The sequence below is a fragment of the Mytilus edulis genome, chromosome 7, assembly GCF_963676685.1.
Source record: "Mytilus edulis chromosome 7, xbMytEdul2.2, whole genome shotgun sequence".
NCBI lineage: Eukaryota > Metazoa > Mollusca > Bivalvia > Mytilida > Mytilidae > Mytilus > Mytilus edulis.
Window position 1 is genome coordinate 14,708,601 of NC_092350.1, and position 18,993 is coordinate 14,727,593.

At 30.9% G+C, this 18,993-nt stretch overlaps 1 protein-coding gene across 6 annotated transcripts; it reads right to left on the reverse strand.

Annotated features, from left to right (window-relative positions):
• Nucleotides 1-686: 686 nt before the first annotated feature.
• On the reverse strand, nt 687-18,969 carry LOC139530022 (transgelin-2-like). 6 transcript variants are annotated; one of them, XM_071326046.1, is made up of 7 exons: nt 18,788-18,969; nt 12,084-12,166; nt 9,207-9,293; nt 7,274-7,332; nt 4,778-5,000; nt 1,903-3,928; nt 687-1,206 (listed from the first exon to the last, which is right to left on the reverse strand). In XM_071326046.1, exons 2-6 carry the CDS (start codon nt 12,147-12,149, stop codon nt 3,863-3,865), a joined length of 501 nt encoding a protein of 166 aa, XP_071182147.1. In that variant the 5' UTR covers nt 12,150-12,166; nt 18,788-18,969; the 3' UTR covers nt 687-1,206; nt 1,903-3,862. The 6 variants fall into 6 exon arrangements, with proteins under 6 accessions (XP_071182147.1, XP_071182149.1, XP_071182150.1 ...); XM_071326048.1 differs by lacking the exon at nt 12,084-12,166 and adding an exon at nt 12,210-12,290 and having other exon boundaries at nt 18,788-18,947; XM_071326049.1 differs by lacking the exon at nt 12,084-12,166 and adding an exon at nt 11,460-11,557 and having other exon boundaries at nt 18,788-18,938.
• Nucleotides 18,970-18,993: the final 24 nt, after the last annotated feature.

An 18,993-nucleotide genomic window follows, 5' to 3' on the forward strand; every position in this document is an offset into this window, starting at 1 on the left:
CATGATGCTCTTGAGGTATAGGTTGTTAATCAACTTATTACGTGTTAAACCGTTCTTTGTGTTTTAGTCTTTTACTGTTAAATTGATTGCTGTTAATACCTTTCTTGCGTTGCTCGGTATTTATATATCCCACCACTGTGAAATTGTGATATGGTAATTTTCAGTATGCTTGTCTTTTATAGTTGCGTATATGCCTAGTCTATTGAATCTCTACATGCCATTTTGTTTTTCCTTGCTGATAGAGTAGTTAGTTTTTACAGAAATGAAGCTTTTAACACAACGTGACTGCTGTGACCCAATTTTTGACATTTATTTATTTGGTTTGCTCATACATTGTTGTTAATTTTATGTGATTTTATCCTACTGTCAAGGAACAGGTTTCGATAGCTATAAAAGCTTGTTTGTTCCACCATTTTAGACATTAAGAAATGCCCATACCAAGTAAGGAATATGAAAGTTGTTTTCCATTTGAGTTATTTGATTTTGCAATTTATTTGTAAAGAAACTTCCCGTTTTACATTTCCTGTGGGTTCGTTTTTTAATGTTATGTTACTTTTTGAAACAGTATGCAACTTACTTTTTTATCCAAGTTGCTCCCAAAATTTCTAGTAGGGAATTCTAGTGATTTTATGAACTCAAAAGGTCATTGCATAGCAACAATTTTCAGAAGAAAGAATAAAATGAAGTACAATAATAGTTAATTTTAATATAAATTAAAGGTACATTGAGACAACTGATACTCGGTATAAAAATTAAGACATAGTGCTCTCGACAAAACCATTGCAGTTTTAACATGTTTGCATGGATTAAAATCCAATAGGCTTTACAGATTTTTAAAAATAAATGTTGAAATATTGAGTAAAGATCTGTTTTTCGTCCCTCCTAAAGTATTTAATCATATATACATAACATTATAATAAATTAATAGACATAGACATAAAAAGCCAGAAACATTCATTTAGCATATCAAGCGTTTCCGTGACTGGAAGCTGCCGTTACAACAGTAGGTCTTTCATTTATAGGCTTTTTCCGAACGTACTCAAGATAAGTTTGTAAGAATCATGTGCAAGTCTGAAATTGTCCCATACTAATGATATGATGACATTTTGAAATGAATGTCTTGCAGCCTCGTTATCACATTTATTCGTTATCCAGGTATTTAACAATTTCTCCTGTGTATGCTGGGATGACTCTCTTTGAATTTGACTGAAATAGAAAAAAATATATGTGATACAAACAAAATCATCAAAGAACGGTCGTCTCAAATTGGATAAGTCATAAGACGTTTTTTAATAGCATGTAACCTTAATAAAATTAAACCAAAGTTACATTCTTTTCAACTGTTCCTTTTTAATTATGACTTATATTTTGCAATGGCACCTCCCTATTCAAAGAACGTCTAATGTGCATGACAAAAACGCCATAACAACATAAAAGTCTATACTTTAAAAAAAAAAAGTAGAAAATTATTGGTCAAAGTACGGCCTTCAACACTGAGGCTTGGCTTATACCAAAAAGCAAGTTATATCTATGTATGTTGAAGTTTGTTTGTGTTTCACTTCAGACTTCCTGTTATTCCTTTGTTTTCCTCTAATAGTTGATGTGTTTTCCTAGGTTTTAGTTTTTAACCCGATTTGTTTTCTCTCAATCAATTTTTGACTTTTGAAAACCGGTATAGTACTGTTGCCCTTACTGACCTACATGTATATACAACAACAATACTGTGGGATAGCATTAGATTCGAAAAGCTGACCAAGTATATGAATTAAACACACTTCTTGTCAAAAACTGAATGGTACTTAAACTTTGTGTTAACATTAATATATATTATACTCATGATTTTGTCATATATCAATCATGTTTGACAGAAATAGCACATTTACATATACTTCAAGTACTCACACAGAATCCTAAACTATGGAGGCAGTTGATGACGTTAAGGAAGGGACCTTTCCTAACTTCCCATAAGTCACCACTTTGGAATTGAAATTCTTTTTCCAGTCCATACTGTTCACAGCCTTTGTTAAAGTTTTCAATATTTGTCATAGCAACAAATGGTGACATGACCTTCTTCTGGAAGGTAATTGGTGGTTTATCATCTTTTTTCAAAAGAATGTTGATTAACCTAAAACAGAAAAGCCGATTTTATTTTCATTTCGTTATAATTAGTTTTAAGCAATTGATACGTGCAAATATTAACTGTATTCTTTTAATAATTAAAAACATCATCAAAGAGTTAAAGTTAAATGTTCCTACTGAAATATAATCATACAATAAATGTTGATTATATTGGAAAATCTTAATTCGATAGACAGCTTTAATATATTCAGGATTATACATTTATATGATTTGACATATTTAAGTCATATCTTATAACGCTTATATTGACATATTGACAAGTAATGAGTACTCCTCCTCGTCTTATCCACAGCTTAATCTCGTTACCTGTTTTCCATGTTTGAATGATTTTTATGACAAGATTTTCACATACCTTTTTTATATTCCCCAATGACTAAATAAGAATCTATTGAACAAACGAATGTTCCATCTCCCTTAGAACAATTCACCCTTAAACGAATTCGGACATTTCGTTCTCTGTATAATTTTTTCAAACAGCTCTTCGTTTTTCTATGTCATTATATATCCCTGTTTTTTAAAACCATTGTCTACCGACTCAAATGACTGTACCAAATCAGGAATATGAAAGTTGTTATCCATTCGTTTGATGTGTTTGAGCTTTTGATTTTCCAATTTGATTAACGATTTTTCTTTTAGAATTTTCCTCGGAGTTCAGTATTTTTATGATATTAGTTTTTTCATGTTTATGTTTTAGCATTCCCATAAAGGTTAATCCAAAAACGCTTCAGACACACGAAACCTGTAACAGTCATTTGCATTTACTAGCACTTGGTTTTTACCACTGCTGATGGCCTATTAGTCCCAAGAATTCCTCGGTTTTAGTTTGTAACAAGGATTTATTTTCTCTCAATCGATTTACGATTTTTGAACAGCGGTATACTACTGTTGTCTTTTATAGAGTATAATAAGTTCAGTAGTCATCGCTTTTGTATTACCAAATTGTTCTAAAATTTCCCGTTTAAATATTCAATAATTATTGATAAACATATGTTCCTAGCTTTATAAGGCAAAGATTAGTGTTTCTTATAACGGCCCCGATTTTCCATATTGCATTTAATGTTTCTTTATGTCTTTTCATCCCTGGCTTTCAAATGATTGATTTTGAGCGTATCTGATGAAGGATAATCAAGCAAATAAACACTATCGAACGCAGATTACTTTAATAAAACATTTAAACAAAAAAGAAATTATAATGACGACTAGGGGATTTTTAGACATAAAAGACAATATAAATGAAGAATACTTGTAAGCTTGATTAATTGCTACATCGTCTTTTAAAAATAAACTGAGAAGATAAAAATATATCAATAAATATTTTATTTATTGTAACATACATAGTAAGGTTGACAGACAATTCGATCTTTTTTCTACACGGGAATATCAGTGAACTTTTGATTAATAAATGTATCGAAATTTTTATTGCGTTGTCCTTTTAATTGTTATTTTTAGAAACACAAATCTTAATCATTGAAAATATCTTTTGAAACTAAGAAAACATGGATTAGCGATTCAAGCGGTTCCGCAAAACACTTGACCGGAAGCTGCCGTTTTATAAGTGTTCAGTCTGAGGTTGTTCAGTGTTATTCCTCTGTACGTACATCAGTCCTCATATTGTTAAAAACTATTTAAATTGTAAATGTATGCAAATTAAAGATAAAAAATGTCCAATCTAAATGAAATGATGACGTAATGCCATGAGTTCTTGCAGCATTTTGTATCACATCTATTCGTTGTCCAAGTATTTACGAATTTCTCCTGTGTATTTTGGAGTAGCTCCCTTTTTGTTTGCCTAAAATAGAGACAAAGGTGTATAAGTATGTCGTTTTGATAATTGAAATGAAAACATATCATAAATTCAATCATTACATCTCATAAATAATGAAACAGCAGGATTTCTGATGTTTTCCAAAAATTCACATTCTGCGGTTTTCAAATTATTTGACTGGATATTAATCTCTGTTCATTGCCCTTTTTATAATTCGGATACAGGCCGCATATGACATATTTTGAATCAGCTGATATTAAACTCGAATTGTTCATGTTTTGTTTATGTAACGCTAACTCATATTTCGCATACTCAATTGTAACATATTCTTAGTAATATAAAAATGACTGGAAAGTAATTTCTATAATAAGACTCTTTAATTGTCTTTAATATTTAATTATTTTTGTAAACTGCATTAAGATTGTATTACTCCTTATTCCTTGGGTTGCGTTACATTTTTCCCCAGTACTGCTGTTAATAGCTATACTCGTGAAGTCTTTGAGTTGTTAGTAGCAGATATGATTGTATTTTTGTGCACAATGCTTTAATCTAGTATTCTTCATTTTTTCTCCCAACAGCATGAAATTTAGAAATACAACACTATGGTTTTACATGTGCAAAACAAAATGCAAAAGGGCAGTCAAACGTCACTGGTGAGTCCTTTGTACACGGAACGCGCATCTGGCATACAAAATTTCAATCGGTATGTTTAATAAGTGTATTTATGTTATGACTGTGTGCCTATGCTTGATATACTAATACTGGTTTGAATTCGACTTTCAACTGGTTATGGTTTAAGTACAATCTCTTTGGTGACTTGTTAGCGTTCTAAGTTTCAAATATTGATTTGATCTGCATGTATACTACACTTACAACAAATCCTAAGCTAGAGATACAGTTGATAACATTGAGGAAAGGACCTTTTCTTACTTCCCACAAATCTCCACTTTGGAATTCGGATTCTTTGTCTACGCCATAATCTTGAATGCCTTTGTTGAAGTTTTCAATGTTTGTCATGGCAACGAAGGGTGACATGACCTTCTTTTGGAAATTGATTGGTGATTTTCCATCTTTTTTCAATAAAATATTGATCAACCTATGGAAAATTTAAAATCATTGTAGAAACAGTTGTTACAATAGTTTAAGGAAATTTGTATTGAAAACAAGGGAAACACAAGTCAATCGGCCATTTAAAGTCTAAAGAGATTGCTAACGTTAACATAGAGAGGCTATTTCTTCACGGGAATGGTTCTTTAAATTAGACGTATAGATATAAAAAAAAAAAAAGATGTGGTATGATTGCCAATGAGACAACTGTCCACAAAAGACCAAAATGACACAGACATTAACAACTATAGGCACCGTACGGCTTTCAACAATAAGCAAACCCATACCGCATAGTCAGCTATAAAAGGCCCGGATATAACATTGTAAAACAATTCTAACGAGAATTATTAACATGAGAGTATAATAATTTTGCCGACAACCTTTAAACATTTATACAATTTAAAATAAATAGAATAATGAGATGAAAACACGTGCTTTGCTAGAATGTTGAGACAAAGATTGTATTCGAAAATAACTATTGTGTGCAAATCAAGAAGAAATAAAAAAAAAAACTGTGATGCTACTTTTCCTTCTTATCTTCTTCAATTTATTTGTATATGAAGACTTTGACAACATGTCCGCATCGATAAAATGAAATTCTTAAGTAATGTATTTTACTTCAGATAAAATTATTTACAATTCAATTCAACTACTTAAGGACAAATGCTCATTTTATGACAGACATGCTAAACAAAATTGTACAATGAACATGTATACTAGACTATCCTTCCACTATAGTTCAACTTACCTAAATGATTTATTTCACAAAGCATGAAGATCTGCAAATGTGCAATCAAACAGCATTCAAGCAGGTAAAGCGTTCAGTTCAAAAACCCAGGGAGCCAATCATATAGCTTCCGTAAAAGCAGATGATCGAATATGTCCAGATGAAAATGTTACCGACGCGTGAATATGAAATCGCTAGTGAATCAACATATCGGTACAAATTCAATGTTCTGTGAAATATTATAATAAAATTCGAGTTTAAAGTATCCGAAAATTCTTATTGAATGTGGATATTCAACTTTCAAAGAAAATCTTAAAGTGAACTTTCCTTAAGGTTTCTGACAATTGTATATGATTTAAGGTATTGATAAATAAAGTTCACTTAACAACAATTTACAAAATCCATGTGCAAATACCTCTTTTCGTGGTTTCAAATATTAACTAAATATGGGAAGGGTATGAGCAATGTGTATAATAGCATGTATATGTATAAATTTGAATATACATAATGAAATGGAAAATGTTTGATGAAATCGACAAATGAAACAGAGCAATGAGCAGAACACAGGCAATAGTAAACATTTGTTAATGTTATGCATCAATTCGATGCAATAACTTAAAGCTTTCATACAAACACAACTAACAACATTTTAAAACGATCAAATTGGTATATAATAAAGAGAAAAACAAAATGATTAGAATCTTATTTTAGAGAGTGCTATGATTTTAGTTCATCGACAAGTATGCCGTTAAAACAATTACACATCTATCCACGTGTGTATGCCAGTGACATGGGAACATGCAATGAAGAGTAACATTCGGTGGTATAATACATTTGCATTGTTTTGTATACAAGATAAATTATGTTTTAAACTGCTGAAAAATAAATACGAAATTCTACAATGGTCAAAGGGAGTATCAAAACTAAAATCGTGCAGTAATGCATTGACATTGAAATCAATTTTACAATATATTTAGGCATACATATAGTATGGTATTTACCCATGCATACATTATCATTAGCAAATTAGCATATTTTTTCATTTCATTTTCTAACAAACAGGACATGTGTACTGTATAAGTATAACGATGTTTTACCTTAATCATTTATCAAAGATAAGAAACACAAAAACAAATCCTAGCACTTTAATAAAGACCAAATATCAACGAGTATGCTATGCTTTTAGCCAACAAACCAAAACTTAATTTACTTTGTAAACATTATGTGGATTTTTTATGCATTCCATTAAAACACTACATTTGAGTTCATTGAATAAAGTTAACGAATGGGATCAAAATTAACAGATATTGAAATGTAAGTAGTTAATTGAAATACGTTTTTAATAAATATTCATTTGGTATTCATTTGTTTCGAAAGCATGCTAAATGTATATGCAACATATAGTTTAAGATTAAAAATATCAGTATGTAGAATGTTTCTAGCGTTTTTTGCAGAAATAACACAATCAAAGAAAAAGTTATGAAAACTAAGTAAGCGATGCAACAGCAACAGAAGACTGAAACATAGCTACTCACTTGCAAAGTGCAACACCGTCCCTTAAATGGTTGCAAATTGACTTCCAATCAGTGCCAGGCTATAAAGGAAAGGAATAAATAAACACAAGCCAAATTACTAGTCTTTTATATCTATATATAGACCAGGAAATCGACTGGAATGATATATGGGTAAAGGTGAAGGACGTCTTCGAAAACCAAATTAAAATATTAGACTATTACTTTTCAATTTAAAACAAAATTAATTCATTTTTAAAATAGTTTTTGAATATCGAAGACCTACATTCACAGTGGTAATGATGAAAAATGAATCTTGAGGTTAGATGTGTGTGGTTGCTATGGTTACTATTACAAACATACCTTGGCTCAGCCGCAATGCTTTAATAACCAAAAATACATGTCTACTATTCAAATGTTGACAGTCAATTTTCAAATATTTTTCTAATTTCACAAATGCAGTTTATTTTAATATGGAAGGCGGTTGTAAAACAAAAAAGGCGTGTTCGAGACTCTTCAGAAACATGTTACGTCATTATATATTCAAATTATGTGATTCAATAGACTGAGCTTTTCAAAAAGGATGCGGACTTTTCTCAAATATAATCAGCACATTAATATTCTAAAAGTAACACAGAGTTTTCTAAATGTAGTCAGATTAAAGAAATATTCTAAAATGAAATTTCCTAGTTAAATTCAAATGAACTGATCTAGGCAAAATAACGTGGTCCCTACACATGCAACAGCCTCTATCATAAAATGAATGTTGTAATGTCCTTATTATGCGCCACAAAATTATAACTTCGTAGACAGCAATGATTTATGTAGATATGCATAATTCATGATTTTCTGTTGATCTTTATATGTTGAAAATTAGTTAAGATGGAAACTATATAACTCAGTCATCTTAAAGAGTGCGTAAAAGCAATTATGTATATGTAAGCGGCAATAAGTGAAATTAGGCATTAAGCGTAAATCCTAGGCAATAAGCTAACGCCTAGGCATTAAGTTATTGCCTGAAATTTTCAGGCATTAAGCTTATTTCCTGAAATTTGATGACGATTATTCATCCTATTGCCGAACATAATATTAGGCAATAAGTAAACTCTGGAATGTATGCATATTTAGTGATTTATTCTTCATATAAAGTCGTAAGTAGGCAACATTAAGATATGATTGTTTGCTCACACCATTTTCCAATTGCTTTATTGGATAAGTAAGTTTTCTTTGTTCACAGTTCCAAAACTTGTGATATCAAAATGAATTCGACACAAATTTCTATTAAGTTTTCATATTTTTAGATTATTATTTGAAGCGTTTAAATACAAATAACATATTTTATTAGTGTTTCTATTTGCGGTCTCTTGTGGACAGTTGTCTCAATGGCAATCATACCATATCTTCGTTTTTTATATATATTTAGGATGAAATTGGGCCCTGTAGTTTAGCATCTGTACAATATTTTGTTTTTCTTTTGCAATAATAAAATAAAATATTTGAAGTACTCAGTATCTATATGAAAGATGTACGATTATATTAACTATTTACAATTCAATTCTAATATAAAACGTAGTTAAATATGTTTTTTTTTTACTTATTTTCTTTCTTTCAAAGAGTTTAAATGTACAATTATAATATCAAAATTATTTATTACCCTTAAAGGAGTAGGTCCGGTAAGACCCCTTTTTGGCCCAAAAATATAGCAGTTTTACAAAATTGTTAAAATGTAAACTTCATCTTTGGTCTTGATCTCTTTGCTCTTAAACATCTCTTTTCATAATTAGTTACTTTTTTTAAAGGAGTAAATTCAATATCGGTCGAAAATGAGTATTGATGTAATATTTGCATTTAAAATTAAATTAAATATATTACTCAATAAAGTAGTTTTGATAAATAATGCTTTTATTATTTCTTAATAAATGATCTACACACCGTATTGACTATAAATAAAACTTACGATTGGGTCGTGCTCGCTGCCGAGTATGGCGTTTACCCAGTTGACTACGTGAGTAGGAGTTCCTGCTGCTTCCTCTCGGTCGTAGTTCTAAAAATAGATCAAAAATATTAATGACGTAATAACGTTCTAATGTTCTAAAAATAGAACATGTTCATTAAAATATTTATGATACAAGTTATTTTCGTTAAAGTGTTCTAATTCAAATTTAAGTTTTTATTTAGAATCAATATTCAATCAACCAGTTCTAATGAATTGTTTAGGTCGACTTAATAATAAAAATATATTCTAACTTACAAAAGTCATGAAAAATACAAATCTAAACTTACATAAGATATAAAAGTTTAAAAAAATCATTGTAACAGTTTCTTTCTTTTTTTTACTGTGCTTTGCACGAATCAAAATAAGTTACAAGCATCCAAATTCATTCAAATCTCTGTATTTTAGCATTGAATTTGGTTAAACATTATATATCTCATATTTTGTAAATAAATCATCAAAATCAAGAGGAACAGTTAAACAAACTTATATCAACATACATCATTGTTTCCTTAAAATACATGTGTACAATAATATATGATAGCATATTCAAAATAAAGTACATATCAAATTCAACTAACAGTAAAAAGAAGTAACTGTTTCAATTTCATAAACTTTAAATAGTGAATGATTAAATAATTAGAATTGTTAAAACAAGGTATTTTCTTGCTATGCTGAACAGTATGAATAGTACGAGAAATGTCAATACTGACATGTGTACAAGCCAGAATAAAATAGAATTAGTGTAAATTAGTATACATGTAGCACAATGTATATATGTAGAGAGAGTAAAAGGGAGAAATATAGATAAATATATATCACTAGCAAAATTAACTCGTTTAAAAAAATTCTTATTCAGACAATGCTATAAAAAAAAATACTGTTAAACGGATTGTGGATTTCATAAGGGAGCTACCATTTGATTTTTATGGGGGGGCTAGGATGAAATTTGAAAAAAATAGGCAGGACAGGAGTTTTGAATAAAAAAAAAGGCAGGATGAGACACTTACAAAAAAAAAGTCAGGACGACAATTTAGGTAAAAAAAAAGTCAGCATAAACTAAAAAAAAAAGGCAGGACCGAACAGAGTGAAAAATAAAAATGCAGGACAAAATTTTTCATCCTAGCCCCTCCCCCCTATAAAATAAAAATCAAATGGTAGCTCCCTAAAATTGGTGCTTGTTACATTTTACTTTTTACTATTACTTGTTATTAGCTCAAAAGATAATCTTAAGTTAAATCCTTCAACTTCCAGCACTGGTATCTAGAAAATCCGTATAAAAATAAAACACATCACACAATAGGTGTAGTTCAGAATTTGATGGGATTTTTATGCGAGAATTCAACATATAATAAAACAGACCATGAAAATGAACGCAGATGAAGCGATTGTAGGACGATTATATATTTTCAAATATATTTGAACCATGTATCAGTACATGTTGGTTTTGGGTCATTAAGATTTTGATTTTAAATCTATTACAAAAAGTTTGTTATACTTCATTATACTTGCTGCGCCAATTAAACATTATTTTAGCCATTCGTATAATCCGGTACCATTAGTTACGTCCATTTAACACTGCCACCATGCTTAAGTAAGTGTTTAGCATAGTATAGTTGTTTCTCTTGTATGTAAATATTGAACTATGTTTAATCAAATTTTGAACGATACTGTATGTGTATAATATAATGTAGCTAGTTTATTTCATGCAAATGATGTAACGTTGACTTTGCACTATATCCCTAAATAGGTCCAGATTTTGAAATAATATATAAATTTGAAACATGGGTATATCCCTATCTTTCGGCAATTATATAACAGCATGTCTTATTCTTCTCAATTTTGAAAAGTTTTCAGGGTACATTTTAATGCTGAAGTCAAATAGACAAACAATCGCAAATTCATATTTCATGAAGTTAAACGTGAATACATAAATGATGCCATCCACAGAAAAATTATAACTCGATCAACCATGCGTCATTCTATCTATTGCTTTTTAGTATACTTACATTGTGTACATTTCACAGTTACATGTATGCGTGCAATAAACTAAAAACTATATATATAAAGTGATGCGCCTTAGTTGTATGCTAGTGCAGTTACATTTTGCATTGTCAACGTCACGACAAATTTGGCATATATATGTGTTTTATATTCTAGCTACAATCTATTAAATGGATTATACTGTACAGAGAAACAACTAGCTCTAGATCTTACTAATTCCAATTTACGTTGCACTTCATAGCCTAATCCTGACTTAGAAGCTCGGAAGGACATCCTCGGCCCTCAATGTGTAGTGTTTTCTGTTGCTTATACTGCGAATAAATGATAAATGATATTAGTGGGATAATGAGACAAAGGGACACCACTCTAAGTGTTATTTGTCATTTGAGTTATGACGTCAGACTACTACACTCTTGGTCACGACGATGAATCACGACACTAGCTGAATACCTTATTCCACATTGAGTTTTATTTTGAATGAGGCCAAGCTATGTAATTTTGTTTTGTTTTAAAGCAACATTATATTTAACACATAAAGGAACGAAAAGTAAGCGTGCACTTAGTATGATGTTGCACCAGTGCAAAGATGACTTCAAATGATCAACGTCATCAATGACGAAAATGTGTTTGAAACAGTTTTGTAAGCTTTGTGTAACAATAAATGGGTAATGGCATGAATATCGGTGAATATTATCCCTCGTAGAATGTATATTGTACCCGTGCAGTATACTAATCTACTCAGGACAATATTTACTCAGAGTCATGTTCATATCAAAGACAAATGTGGAATAAAACATTCAATAATCAAGTGTCACGATCACGTGTCATGCCGCTTACCGCTTCCATCTTCTTTTCCACTTCATATCCCAAGCCGGATTTATTTGCACGACCACTTCCAGACATCTTGAAATTCTGATTATCTGTACATAACAAAAGTATATACACTTAAAAATAAATGCTTACTTCTTCCAATTTCTTTTCAACTTTTAACCCAATACCGCTTTTTGAAGCTCTGCCACTCATGGTTGCTGATATGTCGTACTGCTGTTTATTGAAAAGTAAAAAGAAATACAAATACTCTTTTCAATTAAAAAAAAAATATCTGCTTTTAGAAAGTTTAAATGAGGAGAGCGTCAAGTCCATTAATGAGTCAACATATAAATTAGTAAGAAATTAATAAAAGAAAGGGAATAGTAGCAAGTCTATCAGTAACACTGTATCGTAGATGCCGTGGTGTGCAAATAGTTGAAGGTTGATTGCTTGTACACAACTAGTTTTGAAATGCATCTCAAATGCATTCACTATTTTGTGTCAAATAGTGTATATTTTTGGTATTGATGAAAAGGATATAAAACATTTTTTTTTTACTTTCCAATAAACATTTTTTGTCAAACATTGTATAGCATGTTATGAACAGAAAAAAGCAGAAATAATCAATCAATTGTTGTCAGATAACCCTAATCCGAACAGTTACCTTTAATTACACACAAAAAATAACGGTTTCCTTTACGTCATTGGCAAATTTTCAAAACATTGTGCAAATTACTAGATTTATGAGTCAGACTCGCACCTGCTTTCACCTTAATTTGATTACTTCGGTTTCAAGGGATTATAGATGTTAGCAGTTTATATCCACAAGGAAGCAACAAACGTGATAGTTACATCTTCAAATCCTAGCATCAATATAGTCCTAAAAATCGCAAGATCAGCAGTACACAAAGACTCTGTTAACTGGGTAACTTTGAACAAAGAAACTGAGATAAACAATCTAGAATCAGTTATCAGCAAAAGTACTGTAAATAAACCTATTTCAAGAATTTTAAGGAACTCCTCCGAATGTTTTGACAGCCAGATAATGGTGATATTGTTTCAACGTCAAAATCGCTACATCTTTAGATTTTCAATATATGTATATAACTTCTGGTCTAATGAAAGAGGAAGACTGTGTAAACAAAGTTTCATAGTTTATCAGTGATACATCTTTTTATAATACCAAAATACAGAAAGAGTCGAACACGCAAGAATTACTTTAGTTTTATCCTCGAGATGATAAATTCAAAAGAGAGGCGAACGATATGAAATGGACAATCAAACCAGGCGCGTAGCTCCCTATACGCTAACACGCAGTTGCGTGCACATCGGTTCGGCATGCAAAAAAAATTATTGCAAAATTAAAAATTTATAAATTAAATTTTAAAGGAAACACATATGATGTCAATTTTTTAATTGATGAAATGTCATTAAATAACGGCATTTGGTTTCAAAATAGAAGTTTTATTGGAGATCATGCATGACAAAATCGGACAGTAACTTGTATCTTTTACAAGATTTGAATTTGTTATACTCAGTCTAATACATGTAGTTTCGGAGCACATTATACAGAGTATGGTTTATCTGTTTGGAATGAGATGTACCAATCGGCATTAGATTTATCAGAACCCTTCGATATCGTTGAAATTATTCCACGGTGATGTGTTTGACGGACTACCAGAGCCACTCTTCCTGCAAACACGCCAAAACAGTATTGGAAAGTCTCATTATATTTTGCGTTTATAGACCATATGATAATGGAACTGGAGAGTGTAGTCGCGTCTGGTATTATCAGAAAATCGCTTATTTGTGCCGTATCTGCTTCCTCGTGTTGTAGGAAATATAACAAACGAAAAAATCTCAACATTGTCTGAGACATACGAAACTGACCTGGTATGTAATGTTGACGAATTCAATTGGGAGGTCGCTCGATGGCGAACACGTACACTGGTTTATAACATCTCGCGAGTGCTACCGTGGAGATCTATCAGAGTGTACTACGTCTGTTGAAATCAAATGTACGATCAAAAATGAACAACGACAGGTTATCATCGCTAGCATTACTTAATATTCATCGGGATTTCAGTGTGAATGTTGACAAATAAATAGAGAAGCTCGTTTCTGCCTAGACCCGAAGAGCAGATTTTGGACAATTTTGAGTAAATTCTGTATCAGAAAAATGTGTAGTTTATGTTTTCAATTAACCATGATTTACTCTATTCAGAAGCTTTATGAATAGTTTTACATTCATAAATTGTTTATAAGTCCTATCTACATGTAGCTCCTCTTTCAACTGTCCTATGACCGAAAACCGAAAAAAAAAACATTTTCCTGCATAAAGGGTCCCAAAATTTTTTCGCCTCGCTCCGCTCGGCGGTAGTTGCTTGCCCATCGTTTCTTTCTAGCTACGCCCCTGCAAACTCATAAGCCGAAAACAACCTGACAACGCTATAAAATGGCAAAAATCGAATTATGACCAAAACACAAACAAAAGCATATAAACTACAACGTAAAAACTTAAGAATGAACAAATCGAACCAAACAAAAAAAAACAATCTGGTATATAAGAGTGCTTAGGAAAGGTAAGCAGGTACTTCTCAATATCTGGTACCCATGGTGTTAAAACTGTCAGATGTCAAAATTTAGAAAGCGAAAAAAAAAATGTGCGTATTGTGCAATTCAGATGCTATTAGTTATGAACTCAATTACATTTTACTGTTAACTTTTCGTAACTTAAGAAAACTATGCATTAAATATCATTATTGGAAAAGACCTAATACAATTAATTAAGTGTCATGAATTTATGAATGTTCAGAACCAATGATCTTTGTAAACTTATTAAGAAGATCAACAACCAAGAGAAACTTAACTGGCTGTATAACTGTATGTGTCTCTTTTCGTGTGATAATTATGTAAATGTAAAGATATATATATAATTATCTCTTTAATTTGCTCATTTAAGTACAATGTAAAATCCGGGAAAAAATTTAAAAAAAAAACTTGTGTGTCCTTTAATCAAAAGGCATGTATATTAGATATGAAGAAATATGGCAATCGTCTGCGCAATAAAAAAAAATATATGATCGTTTAAAAAATAGAACTATTCTGCTTATCTTGTTTCTACAAGTAAAAACAAGGACCGATAGTTTAATTTCTTTATAATCCAAAACAAAACAAAAAGACTGCAGATAAAAACATTATTCACTTTAAATCATTTCAATGTTTAAGTACAGAACAGACAACAAAGTACGTATATAAGAGTAAAAATACAAGCATATGTAAATGTTTGATCAACATTACATCTTTAAAACCGAAAGTTGTGTTCTACAGATTTTAATATTTAAAAAAAATATTCGATTTTACATAAAACTTTTTAAATAAAGACGTACTGTTTAATAATTAAAGGCCAACGGATCACATCTTAAAATTTCACTTTTAAGATAAATGCTTAATCTATTATAAAAGAAACATTTTTACTTAAAACTAATAAATTGCTTGCACTGCGTCGACATCTTAAATAGTGAAATCCAGAGTTCCACGCAAATAGATTTGATTAACCTTGACCGCACATGCTTTACTGGCTTACACGTGCATTATTATCTTATCTATTTTTATCATCACCAGTGCCTTATATTTACATACGCCTGTGTGTGTGAGTCATGGAATCTACTGCAGTGGAAGATGTTTTGACAAATGTATTTCAGCAATGCGGAAATAGCATAACAATTTAATACAGTTGTTAGAGGATAAGATCAAGACAGATTATAATTAATAGTTAAGAGCTCTCGAGGCAGCCATTACCGCACAAGTACTATGTAATCACATTGTAATTGAATTTTATGAATGTATCAGATACTTATCGTCAAATATGCACACTTGAAAAAGACATACACCAGGAATTTGTTATATTCCAATTTGACGTTGAAAAAGGGGGGTGAATATAGATACACATCCAGGATTTTAAACTAGGGACAAAATAATTCGACCACTGGTGTATACCGCTCAATATCAAATATGAGCAAAGCATGATAATCTACAACAATTTAATAATTTCAGAAGTTGGCACATTGTACAACCATTGAATCCTCCTTGGCTAATACTTGTCTTTTTGGTTACTTAGAACATGAGACCATGATATCTTAAGACCTGTAGAAATCTTAACTTGCTTAATACAGTAATTCCTAAAGTTGGTGTATTACCAGTTATTTGACTCAGATTCGATTTACGAGGCCTGAGTTATTAATATTGACAATATATCCGAGCTGTTTATCCATGATACCTTGTTTTATACTGTAATCGACATCGTTGTAATCCGATTGCGTTATCAGAAATTAGGATCAAAGAAATCAGATTATCAGAACTAATCCTTGATAACAGTATACATCTTTGATTCACCATATGATCAGTTCATTGCTGTGGAAATTCACAACCAGCAAACGTTGTTGAATACATGAATCAAACGCCAAAACCAGTCCAAAACGTAACTTTGTTTTTTTATGAAATGAAAATTCAAAAGTATTTAATAAAGAACATGACGACATGAAGAGCTTGTAGAGAGCAAAACAATTCTATTTTATTCTTACTCTTACGTTTATTTCTTTGAAATTAAATTTAATAAAAAAAAAACATGAATTATATTTAACTTTTCGTCATATTTTCACTAAGTCTGTATTTAAAATTATAATAAACACTAAGCGTAATACAAAAATGTATACATGTACGTATGAACAATCCTCTTCAGTATAAATTAAGTTCAGAAAATAATGTTTCTATTTATGGTAACTGAAATTATGAACTGCTACTTGTATTTTCGATTTTGCTATTGGTATTTGATACATTTTAGTGATATAATATTTGCATTCTTGAAATATCTATGTTTCCGAACACGTGAATTACTGGGTGAAATTATATAAGAAACAGTAGAAAATTTAGAAGCGAAAAAAAACATTTCCAAAAATATACCGACTGCTTAACCCATCAATCAGACACACACAAGTACGTATCAGCTAATTACTAATGGCACAAATATGTCGGTAATATTTATAGCTGATTATGTATCTCCTCTGAGACTTAAAATAGCACATCAGCAGGATTTGTTTTCAATTCGTGCAGAATAAGCAAAATAACAATAAAATACACAAATTTTCGATATCAAAATATTTTGGAAAGATAGAGCTTTCTTGATAAATTTACGTCCTTTGAAATTTAATATGATTTTGAACAGAGTGCAACCCTTGGCCTTTAGGGTTAACAGATTGAAGAGCAATATAGCAAGTATTGTCCCCAAAACATAGTGGGCACGTGATACAAATAACTTCAGCTCTGATGATGATCAATACATATACATATAAATTCCTATTGAGAAAAACGGATAGAAATACTCAGTAACATCCAGAATGTGCACATCTCACCACTTGTAAGAGTGTATATGTAAATAAATATGATTTAGCAAACATTTTGACATATTTTCCTTATAATATTGAAATATTGACGACAATTTAACGTCGCTCTAGATACAATACTAACTGAAAGGTTTAAGCATATAATGTACATTTTCATGCATATTGTAATCTGTTTCATATATAAACAGGTCTTTCCTGAATTGGTTTTATTCTAGAATATCGAGATAAAAAAGGTTTTTTTTCTGAATTGTTTTTATTCTAGATCATCCAGAGAGAAAAGGAGGGGGGTCTTTTCTGAATTGATTAAATAGTGAACTATCTAGATAAAAGGGGAGGGTTGATGACGCAAAATACTATTCACCTGTCCCAATTCAGAAACCACGTATGTGGTTGTTATTGTTTCTTAATGTGTTATTAAAATGTATTGTAAAAAATTTCAATAGTCTCTATTGTATTAGTTCGCATGATGTATGGATAAAATGTTTGTCTGTAGACTGTAAGATTAGACAATCATTTGTTTTCTTCAAATAATCTCCTTAAATGGCATATAAACAGCTTGGAACTTTTGAATATATTCATAAATTTGAACTTTAATATTGAATCTAAAACTACAAATGTATTAGGTTAAACCTGGTGACCTATAGTTGCTATCGTCTATGTATTTTTTTGGCATTTGCGGAGAGTTGTTTCGTTGGCAATCATATTTAATCTTCCTATTTTTATGATAATATTGATATTTGAAACTCGAGATTTGAAATTAACGCCACCAAGGCATATTGAAGTATATTGTGATTAACAAGCAGAAGGAACCAAGATTTGATGCTCTACGGAGAAATATATACTTGTAACAAATGAAGGGTAGTCAAGCACACCTATATTATGATCTCTCAAGAAGCTTTGCTTTAAAAACTAGTGTTGTTGGGTAGCTGTCTTACATTGTATATGCGTTTATCTCACATATCTACTTATACAAGAAGGTATAAAACGAAGAAACGTGTGCTTCCTTTACGAAATGTGATTTATTAAGTAGTTATGTTATAGGCTTATGTTATCGCTTTTGATATGCAATGCAGCAGTTAAGCTTTGTTTTTTCCTATCTTGTCTCTCTTGCAAACCGTTCATAATACTACATGTAAAAGTGATTGAACTATAGCATGAAAATCGTTCCGCTGAGAAGATAAAATCTCACTTCCTTGTTCCTGGTTTAAACTTCCTGAATGTGTACCAAATCTACGGAACGAATCGGAAAATAAAGAAACTACAGTGAAAAGTGGTCAAACATTCATTAAGTTGATACATAATATTTATAAAAAGGTAAAGTATACTTACTCTAAAGATTGAAACCCTTCCTTCCTACTCCGTACAACAGGCGAACTAACGTGAAAATATTATCAAATTCCTCGTTTTCACCAACCGCCCTTCGCCTACTTCTATCCTTTTATAGACAGACAACACGCGCCCATCATCTGATAAATACTTTGGTTCGCTTAGTGAAGGGTAACTTGAGACACAACGATAACATAGCGTTGCTTGAG

Excerpts from the sequence above, each read along its gene's own strand:
- LOC139530022 (XM_071326046.1), bottom strand. The coding sequence starts at position 12,149 with ATGTCTGGAAGTGGTCGTGCAAATAAATCCGGCTTGGGATATGAAGTG. Across the intron at positions 7,333-9,206 it reads GCAGCGAGCACGACCCAATC|CCTGGCACTGATTGGAAGTC; the intron begins GTAAGTTTTATT and ends TTTCCTTTATAG. Across the intron at positions 5,001-7,273 it reads GACGGTGTTGCACTTTGCAA|GTTGATCAATATTTTATTGA; the intron begins GTGAGTAGCTAT and ends AATTTTCCATAG.